General features: G+C 43.2%; 1 protein-coding gene across 3 annotated transcripts in view; it reads left to right on the forward strand.

Annotated features, from left to right (window-relative positions):
- The window catches only part of LOC148035422 (Cleavage and polyadenylation specificity factor (CPSF) A subunit protein), a 120660-nt gene that overhangs the window by 104370 nt on the left and 681 nt on the right, over positions 1 to 15609 (forward strand). The window contains exons 5-16 of one of the 3 annotated variants that reach the window (XM_087680425.1): positions 7979 to 8066; positions 8396 to 8571; positions 8682 to 10764; positions 10902 to 11215; positions 12468 to 12780; positions 12871 to 13026; positions 13117 to 13258; positions 13336 to 13412; positions 13516 to 13658; positions 13942 to 14050; positions 14245 to 14728; positions 15281 to 15597. In XM_087680425.1, the coding sequence (XP_087536551.1) occupies positions 7979 to 8066; positions 8396 to 8571; positions 8682 to 10764; positions 10902 to 11215; positions 12468 to 12780; positions 12871 to 13026; positions 13117 to 13258; positions 13336 to 13412; positions 13516 to 13658; positions 13942 to 14050; positions 14245 to 14448 (3805 nt within the window). In that variant the 3' untranslated portion in view covers positions 14449 to 14728; positions 15281 to 15597. Of the gene's footprint in view, positions 1 to 7978; positions 8067 to 8395; positions 8572 to 8681; positions 10765 to 10901; positions 11216 to 12467; positions 12786 to 12870; positions 13027 to 13116; positions 13259 to 13335; positions 13413 to 13515; positions 13659 to 13941; positions 14051 to 14244; positions 14729 to 15280; positions 15598 to 15609 lie in introns of those variants that run through there. The other 2 variants (XM_087680423.1, XM_087680426.1) reach the window with 2 other exon arrangements.

Genomic DNA, 15609 nt, shown 5'->3' on the forward strand with positions numbered 1-15609 from the left:
TGAGATACCCAACAAACCCCCCTGGAGTGAAGAGTGATCAAGTGTACAAGGATCATCCGCCACCAAAGGGCGTCAAATTCAAAGCATCGCGAAATGCTTCAAATTTGTCTCGTGGAAGAGCTTTGGTGAAGATGTCTGCCACATTGCTGGTGGTAGGACAGTAGACAAGGCTGATATCACCTGCATGTAGCCTCTCTCTGACAAAGTGGTAGTGAATCTCTATGTGTTTCGTGCGAGCATGAAACACAGGGTTCTGTGCCACTGCAATGGCACTCTGACTGTCAGTATATAAAGGAGTAGGCTCCGTAACAGATACATCCAAATCAGCAAGTAAGCGTCTAAGCCATACGCACTCAACTGCAGTAGTGAAGGCTGCCTTGTACTCAGCTTCACATGACGACGTGGCAACAGTGGATTGTTTCTTGCTAAGCCAAGAAATGCATGACGAGCCAAGAAAGAAACAATTGCCACTAGTGGAGTGACGAGTATCAAAATCACCAGCCCAATCAGAGTCACTGTAAGCATATAACTGCAGTGGTCCCCCCTTGGCATAAAGCAATCCAAGAGCTCTAGTACCCTGCAAGTAACGAAACACACGCTTCACAGCTTGCCAATGCGACATACGAGGCTGATGCATGTACCTGCTCCAACTGAAATGGCAAACTGTATGTCTGGCCGAGTGTGGCATAGATAGATGAGACATCCCACTGCTGGAGCATAAGTATGGATATCAAACAAATCACTGTCATCATGTAATGACAGTTTGAGCCCAGGTTCCATGGGTGTACAAACTGGCTTGCAATCCTGTAAGCCAAACTTCTCAAGAAGTTGCCCAATGTACCTTGACTGACATAATCCAATGCCTCTAGCATCATGTACGAACTGGATGCCCAAGTAATAGTGCAAAATACCCAAGTCAGACATGTCAAAAGTTTGCTGTAAATTATTTTTGAATGCTGAAATCTGATCAGCATGTGTTCCAGTGAGCAAAAGGTCATCTACATATAGACACAAAATCAGCATGGATCCCCCCTCTTTATGTACATAAAGGGTAGACTCAGATGGGCTGTTTACAAACCCCTGACTAAGCAAGAAAGCATCTATCTTTGCGTACCAAGCTCGTGGAGCTTGTTTCAAACCATATAGAGCTTTTTTCAGCTTGCATACTAAATTTTCTGAGCCTTCAACTGCAAAACCAATGGGCTGCTGTACATACACTTCTTCCTGAAGTTCCCCATGTAAGAATGCAGTCTTTATATCCAGCTGATGCACTTTCCAACCAAAATGTGCAGCCAAGGCAATCATAGACCGAATGGTCGTCATACGGGAGGTAGGAGCAAAGGTCTCCTCATAGTCAATGCCCTTTTTCTGTGCGTAGCCTTTAGCTACCAGCCGTGCCTTGTACTTATCTATGGATCCATCTGCATTCCTTTTCAATTTGTAGACCCATTTCGTACCAATGGCACGCTTGCCAACTGGCAAAGACACCAAATCCCAAGTATGATTCTTATGAATAGAATCCAATTCAGCTTGCATGGCTGCCATCCAATGCACACTATGTCGTGCATCCTCAAAACATTCAGGCTCCTCATTATCATGAGTACATGCTGCCATAACAAACTCCATGGAATGTGCTGAATCATGCAGTCGAGTTTGCCTTCGAGTACGACCAGCCAAGGGTGTTTCCAAATGACTATCTCTCATAGTCTGCGTGTACCATCTAGGCACCTGTCTTGCTTCCTGACTGTGTACAAGTTCCTGCTGAATTTCAGTTTCAGCAATGTGCTGATTTACTGCATGTTCCATAGGAGCAGCTGGCTGAACATTAGGTTCATTTGCTGAAGTACCAGCTGAATCACCAAATGTGATGGGCAGCAGCCCTTCAAAGACATCACGGGCAGCCTGATATGTATCAAAACCAGCCAAGGATAATTCTGATTTTTCATCAAATACAACATCCCTGCTGACAAAAACCTTCTTGGTCACGGGATCATAGAGTCTGTAGCCTTTGCTTTCGCTGCTATATCCCATAAAGATGCATTTTACAGCCTTGTTGTCCAACTTCTTTCGAAGTACCTGTGGAATATGGGCATATGCAAGACACCCAAAAGTACGGAAGTGGCCAACAGAAGGTTTGCGGCTGTGCCAAGCCTCAAAAGGTGTGACGGTTTTCAAGGCCTTGGTAGGGCATCTGTTCAAAATGTGGCAAGTGCACATGACGGCTTCCATCCAAAAACTATGAGGCAAACTCTTTGCCTTCAGCATACATCTGGCCATCTCCATGAGTGACCGATTTTTCCTCTCTGCTACCCCATTCTGCTGTGGAGTATATGCAGTAGTGTACTGATGGATAATGCCCTTCTGCTGCAAATAAGAATTCAGCATAGAGGACATGTATTCCCCCCCTCGGTCCGAACGGAGAGTCTTAATCTTGCAACTAGACTGAGTTTCCACAAGTGCACTGAAAGCCAAAAATGCATCATACACTTCTGACTTCTTTTTCAAGCAGTAGACCCAGCAAAAACGTGTAAAGTCATCAATAAATATTACAAAATAGTAACAACCACCCAATGACTGTGTCTGCATGGGCCCACAAACATCCGAATGCACAAGCTGCAATCTGGCTGTTGCTCTAAAAGCAACATCACGGGGAAAAGAGAAACGATGCATTTTCCCCAAAATGCAACCCTCGCATAAATGCTCAGGAGGTCTCTCCAAGAGAGGTAATCCATCCAACATCTGAGTACGCTGTAATAGCATCAAGCTGCCATAGTTTACATGCCCCAAACGAGCATGCCATAACTCTGCCTCTAACATAGCAGGAGTAAGAGTGGATGTCAAATATGCAGACTGATCTACCGAAAGAGCATCCAACTCATATAACCCATGACACAGAGAACCTGTCAAGACCAATGTCATGTGTTCCTTGTCACGGACCATGCAACGGTCATCATCAAAGGTGACCTGCAAACCACAACGTGCCATAGAAGAAATGGAAAGCAGATTCTTCTTAATGCCAGGCACATACAAAGCATCCTGTAGGTGGAGAATAGAGCCATCAATGGCTGTAAGCTGAATCTCCCCAATACCACGAACAGGGTATGATGTATTATTAGCACACTGAACAGACTTCCCAACGGGAGGTGCACCAAGAGAAGCAAACAAATCTCTACGAGATGTGATATGCCGTGAAGCACCACTGTCAAAGAACCAAGTGTCAGCATCCTCTGTAGAGCTAAATGCTCTATCAGCCCAAGAGACATCATAACTGCAAGTGTAAAAACAATAGTCCCTGGCTGCAACAAAGGACGCGGACTCGCCTGCAGTGGAAGGAGCTGCAGAAACAGACATCCCTGACTCCTTCTTCTTCTCTTTGGCGATGCGCTTCCTGCACTCAGTGATATAGTGGCCAGGCTTCTTGCAGTAATGGCATTTTCCTTTCTTGGCTTGCGTGCCCCCCTGTTTCTGACTTGTCTGTGAAGTGCTACTACTACCAGAACTCTGCGAAGCATTTTTCCCTTGGCTGTTTTTACCCTTCTGCCTTGACATAAAAGCCTGCTCAGAGGCTATACCATCCACACCACTGTTCCGTCTAGTTTGCTCCTCCTCTAGAAGCAAACTGACAAGCTGAATGAAAGTGATGGGCTCTTTCGAAATCCTCATAGTGAGGTTCAAGGCAGTATGAAAAGCCAAGTAAGAGGGAGGCAGTGAATTCAATGTCCTAGAAATCAGCTGCGCATCTGAGTAGTACTCATCCACATTCATGAGTTGCTCCCGCAAGTCCTGAATTTTGTTGAGATGATCCTGCATAGAATCACCCTCATTCATCTTTAGAGTCTCTAGCTCTTTCTTCAAGAAAGAGATGCGAGTCTCATTCTTTCCTGCAAACATCTGCTCCAATGTCAACCAAGCTTCTTGTGAAGAAGCTGCTGAACGAATATGAGGAATGATAGAACGCTGAACTGCCAATGCAATCAGCGACATAGCCTGTGCATCCCGTGTATCCCAAGCTTTCTGAGCTGCAGTTCTTGGGGGAAGTGGCTGAGCGGGCTGAGGTGGAGGGGGCTGAGGTTGCCCTCTTGCACGTCCTCCTGGAGGAGGAGTAGCGGGAGCCACAACTCCCAGTCGTGCTTCCTCTCCACTGACATAATCCCACAAATTTTTGGCCACTAATACATTCTTCATCATGAAAGACCAAAGGGAATAATTGTTCCCATCCAATCGGTCTTCCTTGGACACATAGGTGAATACATCTCCTCCCTGATTTGCCATTATTTCCCAAAAGGCAATAGAGCAATGTCAATGCAGTACGGGCTGGAAATCTGCAAATTTCCAGAAATTGCAGCAAACACAAGTCTGCAATTAATGTGCAAAGGGTACTCTGTCAAAAAAAACTGTCACTGATGCACGCTTCCCAAGGTGCAATTAGTGCTCAGCAGCACTAAAACATCAAAAGCCCCAAAATTTTCTGCCCAAAATTTCTGTCACAAATGTCTGTTACAAAAGCCCCAGAATGTGCATTCAATGTGTCACAGACAGACACAGCACGTTTCCCAATGCTGAAAACTGAACCTGCTGCTGCTGCACGAATCCCTGTGTGGAAATAAAAAATGCAGAAATGTTACCTCTGCAGGTCGAAGACGGGCATGGATCCCGAGACTAGCACGAATCTCGAGGTGGCGCGTCAGAGGCGGCGGCGCCTTAGGGTACTGCACAAATGGCGGACTCCACGGGAGGTGGCGCTGGCTGAGCTGGCGCTTGCCGGAAGCAGAGTGCAGAGGCGACGGCCCTGCACAGGTGGCGTGTAGGTACAGGCGTGCAGGTCCAGGGGCGCAGCAGGGGACAGAGGCGGCGTCAGGCTGAGCAGGTGGCGGGCGCTCAGACGGAGCTGCGCACAGGTGGCAGCGACCTCTGTAGGTGGCGCGCAGCTGGCGGAGTTGGCGGGGCTGCAGGCGACACACAGGAGGTGACGGGGTCACAGGATGTGACGGGCACAGGCGGCAGAGGCGGGAGCTCTGATAGACAGGTGGCGGGTGGCCTTTAGCAGTGACGTGGCGCTGAGTGACTGATGACCTGATGACGGGCAGGACTGAGCTGCAAGTGACGTGGCTGCTGACGAAGGTACAGGCTGCACGTGCTGTACCAGACAGGTACTGACGAGCTGTCAGTGCTGACGCAAGTCCTCGGGAACCGAACAGAGCTGCTGACCAGCTCTGATACCAAATGTCAGATGGGAGAGGATCGAGGTGCAGCTGAAGTGCAGTAGACAGTGTGAGAGTGAGAGACAGAGTTGAGCACGATACCCAATGCAATAGTACTGAATAGAGTATTAGCTGAAAGTACAAATGATAACCCTTATACCTTAGGGTTATAAGGGGCTGTTCACACCCGAACACAGTAAGTGCTCGTAAGTGTGCACCACAAGCACATACAAAATAGTACACATAATCTGGGGGAAAAAACCTCTCCTACCGAGAGTAAAAAGTGCCCCAGTGTCCTAGTGATCACCCGCACACTCCCATATGAGCGTAGGCGTAAGTAAGGCGTGTGAGATACCCAACAAAATGGTTGGGAGATGAGAGGGAAAGCTGTAGAGAGAGAAAATTCAAAGTTTTGTCGCGAAGAATGACTGAAAATCAGTCAAGTGTAGCTGCTGCCCTGCCACAACAGCATGTAGATACAAAGAATTGAAGAAAATCAGTCATTTACTACTGCTGCCATGCCTCAACAGCTTGTAGATGCTGTCTCCTGCTGTTGATTGGTCTTCTTTTGCCCCTGGCTGCCTCAGAAGGTCCTCCAATGGCTGCAAATCAGACCAGCAGCCTCCTCTCCCTCTCTCTTGCAGGCTGAATTTATAAAAATGCCTCTCCCCAGCCTCTAAAGACGTTTTTCAGTCCTGCATAGGCATTTTTTCCAAGTGGCAGCCTTTCCAAATGGTTTTTCTAGCATTTTCCTTAATTAAATATTAATTTTCAGTCTTAAAATACAAAAAATTAATCTAATAATTATTTCGGTGCCTTGAAAAATAATCTAACTGGCTAATAATTAAATTGGCTAGGCAACTTCCATTCTCGAGTGTCTCTGTGCCATCTTTGACCATCAAATTGGTGTTAGATACCATTAGACGCCACTTCTCTAGTGTCACCAATTGACACTTATGGCCAAACGGATGACCTATGCCAAAACTGGCACCAGATATCGCCAAGTACTTGTGCGGTATAACTTATAGCAACTTTTGCCTTTGACATCCCGTAATTTCTTCGGGACTTGGGCACGTAAATTTACTTTTAACCCTAGTTACACCTCACATGTGCATCATTTACTTAATCATGTGATTAAAAATCAATCCACATGTTAAGTGAGGTTTCAAAAATACATGTCCTTATGACAGATTGAGTCTGGCGCCTCATTCTCTCGATGTCCATAGATATCCTTAGGGGTTTGGGGTTGCAACATAGTCACATTTGCTGTTTGCACAACAATCTTTCTAGGGTCAAGGTGATGGTATCCAACTTGTCGATCCCTCACCATCCAAAGCTCCTATTTTCTCATAGCCTACAAAAACAAAGGCCACTCATATTGCAATGCGGTGCCCATGTGTGTGGAATGTGTTGCCAGCTACCACCCATCAAATGTGAGGTATAGCTCAACATGTACATCACACAAATAGTCCCCAAGCACATAGGGATGTGGTGGTGGTTGTCACAATTATTGAATTACCATCAAATCATCTTTTTTTGCAGCTTTGAAGAACAATGCTTTTCTTTCACAGGGAGAAGTTTCCTTTTAAGTTTGGCCTCAGGATTCCTTAAATCTACGATTTTTCCCAGTGTATGTGAAGATATGTTAGGGTTTGCACTAAGGAAACATAGAAAGTACGGCCATGACTGAAACACAAAGACTTAGACTGATGTACAAAACTCAAACCCTAAACACAAAATGCAAAAACACAAACACAGACATAGAAGAAAGAGAATTGTGAAGTGAATGAATCAATGCTGTAAATGAAGGAAAGAATGTACAAGATGCTCAAGGGCAGAGCTGTCCAACAGCCAATGTCTCTTGTGGGAGCGGGCTGAGGGAGGGGCTGATGTGTGTTGTCCAGTGGAGACGGATTAGGAGTTTAGTAACCACCAATTAGAGTAGAGGCTGATGAAGAAATGTGCTGAAAACAGAAAAACAACTTGCTGAAGATCATGCAGCTGATCATTGGCCATAGTGGAAGGTTGGCGACAGCATAGACCATGCAGCAGTAGTCATTGGGGGTTGGACAGCTAGTGGAAGAGGACTAATAGCCGAAACCTGCAAGACAAGGATGGGGCTGAATGGTGGGAAGCCCATTTATTTATAGATGTGGAAGGGTCCTTGCAAGTTAGGGTTTTGCATGTGGGACGTAGAAACTCTTTAGAGCCGCTCCTCATTTACTGAAACTTTTGGTAATTTGCTATGGGGGCTGTTTTAAAGAGCTAATCAATGGGTAATGAATTTTTAGCTCGACAGTGTATAAGTAAATTTGTACCAAATAGGTGGACTTTTGTCAAAACCATTGGAACACATCACTTGTTTTTTATAAGTTGAGTAAATAAGTTAGCTATTTTTGAATTATGTGCGGGCATTCTCTGGATCTCGCGGTTTAACTTTGTAATACTGGATCAAATATGATTGGAGCAACTAGATCCCTTTGCAAGAGATACAAAACTAGAGTCCAGGGTTCTGTTATTTTTACCGGGGGCTAATACTATGATTTGCAAGTCATTAACTGTAATAATAGGTTTATTATGGTGCTAACATACATTTGTAGTTTCGTGCAATAGTTTCCCTTTAAAAGAATCAAGAGACAAACAAAATCTGAGTACTTTAAACTGAATTGTTCAATGTGTGGTTTATTGTTCATGCATGGATACACTGTTTGAATTAGGAAGGCATAGTTTCCAGTATATTCGTTTTGAGGAGATAAGATGGCTTTATGCTGGTGCAGTGGTCGTGCAGTTGCTGTTGCTGCTTATGTGGACAAGATCGCTATCCTTCCAGCCTCTATTTCTGCTGGGAGCAACATAGTTGATAAGGTTCATCTAAACTATTTCTGGGTTATCATAGATTGCAAAACTCCAGACAACAATACACTCAAGTACCCTAGCAGTTGCTTATGAGCCCGTTACATGATGCCTTTTTGATTGTCGATTTGGTGGTTTGCAGAATATGCTTTGGGCTTCATTTCTTTATAGCTTAGCAGCTTTTTCTAATATCTTCCAAGCAGCTCTTTGCAGTTACTAACATCATGGCTCTAATTTTGCAATACATCATGTAGTATCGGCAATTTTGAGTTTGAGATTTCTACTGTTAAGCAAGTAGCAAAACTTAAGATTTCTCTAATACATGTTCTCTTTGTTAGCAGAAGATTATTTACCCAAGGGAGCCTATGATTGGTGTGGCTGGAGTCGAAATATCTGGGAAGAAAAAACGAGATTATGCATTACAGGGGTTTATCTGGAGTATTGCTTTTGTGCTTGTTCCGTATGATTCAAAGTACAAAGATGCTGCTAGCCTTGTCCTCACTGTGCTAATTCAGAGGTTTGTCTGCTACATGAACTTTTGAAGTACTTAGTTAAGTCGGTTCTGTTGTTTCTCATTCTTACTTGAAATTACTAACAAGAGCTTTTCTTTTTGTTTTTTTTTCTCAGTGGAGATCTTCTAGTACTGGTTTCTAATCCAAAGGAACGCACTATTGAAATGAAGGCGTGTTGCAAGTCTCCAGGATATGTAGCACATCTTCCAGAATCTATCGAATCCGGTTCTCTTGCTCTTATCAATGTGCCATCTTTGCCTGGCTATTTGATACTTTTCAGATGCCCTTATGCCATGTTACTGGATATAAGAAATCCTTGGAATCCCCACATGGTATCCATAGTTTCATTACTAAAGGTTTCAAGTCGTAAATTCAGAGCTGGAGAACCAGCTGAAGGTGATGAAGAGGGCTGCAATGAAGCCGTGTCAGCTCTCCTAGAATTAACTAGAGCTGGTGAAAATCCAGGTAAAAATGATGGTCAGGGGAGCAAAGCAGCCTTCGATGATTATAAGAGCAGTGAACTGAAGGGTCCCTTAATCTGTGCTTGGAGTTGGGAATACGAGTTGTCCCAAGAACCCAGTTTACTTCTTGGCTTGGATACAGGGGAACTGTTTCTTGCTAAATTGACAAGGAAACATTCACAGGATGTTAGCATCACATTCAGTGATTGTGTATATCAGTGTTCCCCTCTTAAATGTTTACTTTGGATGAAAGGTTGCTTTATTGCTGCCTTGGTAGAAATGGGCGAGGGCCAAATATTGCAGATAAAAGATGGCAATGTCAACTGCAGGGGCGTTATACAAAATCTCTCTCCAATTTTCGATTTTGCACTCGTTGATTATGACAAAGAAAAGCAAGATCAGATGTTTGCTTGCTCGGGAGTAGGTCCTGAAGGTTCTTTAAGAATAATACGCAATGGAATCAGCATGGAAAAGTTAATCAGTACACCTTCTATATATGAGGGAATAACAGGAACCTGGTCTGTGAAAATATGCCGAGAGGATGCGTATCATGCATTCCTTATACTTGCGTTCGTTGAAGAAACACGTGTTTTATCTGTTGGATTAAGTTTCAGTGATATAACAGAGCATGTAGGTTTTGAGCCTTCTGCATGTACATTGGCATGTGGGTGGATAGAGGATGGTTGGGTAGCCCAAATCTGTAGGAAACAAGTTTGTGTTTGTGCCCCAACGACTTCTGCTCATCCCAAAGGTATTGATCATCCTTTTCCTCTCCGCACTAGCTGGAGGCCTTCAAAATCAACAATAAGCCTCGGTGCAGTTGCCCACAGGAAAATCATTTTGGCCTTGTCTCAGCCTGGCTTACTATTAATGCTGGGTTCAAAAACAGCTGCCTCTGGTCATCTGGAGCTTTTTGAAGTCCAGCAATGTTCTTTTGGAGCAGAATTGTCTTGCATCTCTATACCTCAAGAAGAGGAGCCAGCTCCAATCCCTGTGCCAGCAGCAATGGTGGGCTTGGTAGAAGCAGGCTCAGAAATAAATCTCCCTCCGGGGGTTGAGATAGGTAATGTCTGCATTGTGGGAACTCATAAACCTTCAGTCGAGCTCATCTCAATTGTTCCTGGTGAAAAATTTTCAGTGTTAGCTGTAGGCCATATTTCTTTCGTAAATACAATGGGAACTAGTCTTAGTGGCTGTGTGCCTGAGGATGTTAGGTTGGTGCTCTTTGATCGCCCATACATTCTCTCGGGCTTGAGGAATGGGATGCTTCTTCGTTTTGAGTGGCCAGCAACTTCATCCTTGCCTTTGTGTCCTTCCCTCTCCAGGAAAGGTTTACCTTTATTCGACAGCATGCCAACAGAGGATGTTCCTGAGAAGTGTGTGCCTACAACATTAAGTGGGAATAATGACTCTTGGAAAATGAATTCATTTTCTCAAAGCAGGTTCTCTGAAGGAATATTCCACGAAGGGAAGGATGTTCCTTTTCCTATTCTGCTACATTTGATTGCTGTTCGCCGTGTTGGGGTTTCACCTGTGTCATTGGTTCCTCTACAAGCATCACTGCGTGCAGATGTAATTGCACTTGGTGATCGTCCATGGTTGCTGCAGACTGCCCGGCACAATCAAAGAATTGCGTACACTTCAATTTCTTTTCAGCCTTCAACTCATGTAACCCCTGTGATATCCACTTATTGTCCTAAAGGACTATTGTTTGTGGCTAACAGCAGCTTGCATCTGGTTTGTCTTCACTTCCAACTTTTACTAATTTTTAAAAGCTTCTATGTAACTACATTTTTGAATCTGAAATCCTTGAAACAAGATTTGGATATGCTTCATTCTGACACCATGTAACTTCACACTTGTGAGATATGCAGGTGGAGATGGAGCATTCCAAAAGGTTAAATGTTCAGAGGTGGCTTTTAGGATGTACACCACACAAAATTGTCTACCATGCCGAGTCTAAAACGCTTCTAGTCATGCGGTCTGATTATTGTGATCAGCATGGTTACATCTCGGACATCTGTTGTGTAGATCCTTTAAGTGGCACTGTGCTGTCTTCTTATAAATTCGAAAATGGAGAGGTTCCAAAGTGCATGCAGCTGTGGGAGCATGGGAGTGAGCATCTTCTGTTGGTTGGGACGGGCGTGACTACAGGAAGGCCAATGTTGCCTATGGGAGAAGCGGAGCGGTATTCTTAAATTTCTTCCCTACTTTACCAATGGAGCTAAACATGCAAAACAGCAAACTCATTAGTCCTGGTTCAAATGTTTTGGCTTTCTTTAGACATTGTCCTGGTCTAGCGGGGGGGGGGGGGGGGGGGGGGGGGGGGTTTAGTTTTTATTTTGTACTTAAAAAAGATCAACTTCTTGTTGGTCCTATTTGAGAGAGCTGCAAAACTTTTCGTGCCTAGGACAGTGCAAGGCTAGAGGTTTTAGGATTACTAAGCTGATACAGTGTCAATACATGCTACTGACCCTGTTCTGTGACAAAATGATCTGTTTAAACTGGATTGATATGTTGAAAGGAAAATAGGCATCAATTGCTATAGGGATGTTGCTACCAATAATGTCTGTAATCCTTACAGACTTCTTATCAGTTATCTTAGTTCACTGACTTGTTTATGAGAAAGTGAGACGGAGCATGGGCAATTACTCAGATGAATTTAGGTTTTAGTAGCTTTGCATAGTGCATGAACCTTCTGTTTATGCAAAATTGTCTGTTTTTTTTCATGTTTTTGTGGGTCTGTACTTACATGTCAGATGTAGAAGGAAATCAGTCATGTCCACTTCTGCAATTACCTCTATTTTGTAGTAGAAAAAGCTATGATAATGGACTGGAGTTCTGTTAGTATAGAAATTATGAAGCTTTTGCATGCAATGGAGCTTGGACAATCATCAGGTTGGGTCATAATGACATACTCTATATTTTCCATAGGAAATAAGCAACAGTAGAAAGAGATGAATATGCTCAATGGATGTGTATTCTACATTTGCCACAAGATACCAGCAAGCGTAGAGATAAATGTGATAAAGGGAGGTTTCCACAAATTTCAGCACACATGTACATGTTTTTCCTTCCAAGTTGAGAATCGAGTCAGTATTATTTTCTTTTAGGGTATTTGGAAAGAGAAGGGGGAAAGGGGGAGGTGTGGCAGTCTCTGTCACGAAAAGCAGGCTAGTGGCTCTCTCCTCCACTTGCCCATCTTGTTTCTGCCCTTTCTCTTCCTGTCATCCTCCACAATGTATACACATACAATTAGGTACTCACATATCATGCAGTTAGGTTCTCTATTCGCATGTGTGGCTATAAAATTTCTGCTCACAAAATACCTGTACCTTCCATGGAGATGTGACTGGCAATATTAAAGTAGAACCTGTGTGATGGTGATTGTTCTATATTTTTGGATTTTGAAATTATGCTTGTTTCTGGACTTTTTGCAGTGCTAAAGGGCGCCTTTTAGTATTTCGGTTAGAGCCCAGGCACACATCAGGCAGTGGCCTTACATTCTCTAGTGGATCAAGCTCTGTTGGTCCGTCAGAATCTCTACCTGTGGAAACTTTGACTCATAGCTCAGAGGTGCTACTCACTAAAGATGCAGATGTGACAATGGAAGATCACTGCAAGGATAACACGAGATTTGTAGAGGGTGAAGGATGGGAGTTGACATTGAAAAGTCATGTACAATTACATGGAGTTGTTCTTGCAGTGGCATCTTATCTTGACAAATACATTTTGGCTTGTGCAGGAAATACAGTAAAGTGAACATTCCTCTTTATTTGAATTATGTTTGAATATGGAATCAAATCTCAATCCTTTGACTGATGCTGTTATTACTTTGTTCAGTTGTCTTGTTTAGGGTTTCAAAGTGAGTCACCACATCGTTTGAAACGGTATGATATGGCCAAGACCCGATTTGTCATTACACGCATTGCAGTGCATTTAAGCAGAATTGCACTTGCTGATTGCCGGGATGGAATTCTCTTCTATTCATATCAAGAGGTGCAAGATTGCAAGGATATGCTTCCTTTTCTTAGTGACCAAGTCCTGAGCTAGTTAAATAATGTCTACCTAAATTCCTCTTATGTACAGTATGCCAACAAGCTGGAACAGTTGTACTGTGATCCTGGGCGACGGCTGGTTGCAGACTGCATTTTGACAGACTTAGAAACTGCTTTGGTGTCCGACCGTTTGGGAAATTTCTGTGCACTATCTTGTGCAAGTCTTTCAGAAGGTGTTTGCTGTCTGCTGTTAACCTGGCTGTGTGTAAGATTTGAAGTTGCAACTGAACATTTTTCCTGTTTGTCTTAGATATTCTAAGCCCAGAGAGAAATCTTGTGCTTGGTTGCTGGTATCATATGGGAGAGGTCATAATGAGCATGCGCAAGGTTAGTCCAGCAGTTGATTGGAAAAATATTGATTATTAACAAAAGGTTTCCATGCTATCATGCTATCAAAACGGGATCTGAATTGTTTACCATATTCCTGCAGGGTTCTCTAGCATATAAAATGCCAACAGATGACAGTTCAAGACCATTCAACAAAGGCAGTATATGTGTTCCTGAGTTCTGTGATTCTTCTGTGGTTGCCAGTACCCTTCTTGGTAGTATTGTCGTTTTTGTGCGTGTAACAAGGTGAGAACAAGCTGCTTGGACATGCATAACATCAGACAAAGAAGTAGAGGACATGGGCTTTTGTCTGTTACCAGTTTAGAGCATTTTGTTTGAGTTTGAAAGTGTATTGCACATGCAATGTGCAATAAAACGGAAATATCAAAGAGCTTAGCATGGTTAGGTTCTTACATGTGCAACTACATTGAAATATTGAACAAGTCAGAATGAAAAGTTCCCAAGGCTTTGTAGCTTGATAGCAAATATCAGAATTACTTATTATAAACTACTCATGCTCTTTTTTCAGGGAAGAATATGAGTTATTGGATGCACTTCAGTCAAGATTGGCTTTGTTCCCCCTTACAGCACCTGTTCTTGGCAATAATCATGCGTTCTTCCGTGGCAGGGGATGTCCAGTGAGTTCTAAAGGGTTCCTTGTTTATGGTTTTTGTTATAGATTGTAGTTGTTTAAGGTTCGTTTCAAAGAATCTCCAAGTTGTTTTAACGGCTGTCCCCAAGGGGAATACCATACTAAATGATTTAGACAAGGATTATTTGTTTAGTTAGCTGTCCAAATTCTTGTAAGCCTAAGTAGGTCTTTGTTGTGCAGGCTGGAGTGAGCAAAGTGCTTGACGGTGATATGCTTGGTCAATTTCTGGAGCTTACAAGTTCACAACAGCAATCAGCGCTAGCAGATAAACCACGATTGGAGGGTTTAAGCCCTTCCAAATTACCACTGGAACCTTCTAGGGGAGGTATCCCCGGGGAGCATGTCCTGAAATTGCTCGAGCGTCTGTACAATTCATTTACTTAAGACTCCGATACTTGGTTTGGTTTAAAAGAGAACCTTGTTCGACTGGAAAACTGGCTGTGCTGGTGATTGAAGGGATGTAAATGTAAGCCCCTTTACAGACCAACCAATCAAAAATCTGCTTTACAAAGGATCACAGGTAAAAGGGACACCAGAGAAAATAAAGAGATCAACAACGTGCCTCCAGCTGAAATTATTTCCTTCTATGTGGTTTTCCCAAGGAAATCAGTTGTATCCCAGCTCATTAACAGAACTATCATGTCAGCATCCTGACAAAGTACAGGTAATTTAACAGCTTTATACCAATTTCGTTTTCACTGTTTTAACATGGTAGATGGGTAGACAGAAATTTAAAACCCAGGTTGGCCCATTGTAATAGTTGTGATTATGGATGAATTGATGAGATTATGATCTATACATATGTGTTTATCAGTGATATTCTTGTTGTTTCATGATAAGCAAGTACAAGAGAAGGACAAAAAGGTTCTAGCTGCACTTGACTGCAGCCTGCAGGTTCAGTCAATAGGCACCCCCTTACTCCTGTTTCTTTATGGTGTCTCGTGTGGAAGGATTTGGAGGTGGTGTCAGTTTCCTTAGATCAACCTTTGCTTTGTATTCTGTACAGCCACTCTTCTAAGATGTTAGCTCATGTAAATCATCAAAATCCTTCAGGTTATTTCATGGGAACCTGGGATGACCCCTGTTCAGTTGACCATCAGATGTTTACAGCTGTTGAATGGAGTGTGCCCTGCATTCAGTTGAGCAAAATTATTGGGGCTGGCTTAGGGCTCTGTTCCATTTGAGTTAATTTTGGTGTCTGATGCATATCTTGCAGTAGTTCTTTCTATCATTACCAGCAGATGTGGCAGTTCAACAGGATTTTTTCGCCTTCAGAGCTTATGGCATGGATATTATAGTTGTATTAAACGCCTTGTGGTTAAGTGTACATCAAAGTGAACATATCCTGCCAAGGTGCAGTTTGCTGTTGAAGGTTCCTGTTAGGTGAAGAGGCAAGTTTAGGGCTTAATTTGTATCATCTTTCAGAATAATACTTAAAAGATCAATGGCAAATAATCTAGATAACTGTAGAGCTGTGACAATTCTGAGTTTCAGCTGGCTACATTTAATTGTGCTGCACCCTTTTTGACATGGCCATTTATCTAT

The sequence above is a fragment of the Lygodium microphyllum genome, chromosome 6 (genome assembly GCF_053477565.2).
Source record: "Lygodium microphyllum isolate KBCC chromosome 6, Lygodium_microphyllum_v1.1.10, whole genome shotgun sequence".
Lineage (NCBI taxonomy): Eukaryota > Viridiplantae > Streptophyta > Polypodiopsida > Schizaeales > Lygodiaceae > Lygodium > Lygodium microphyllum.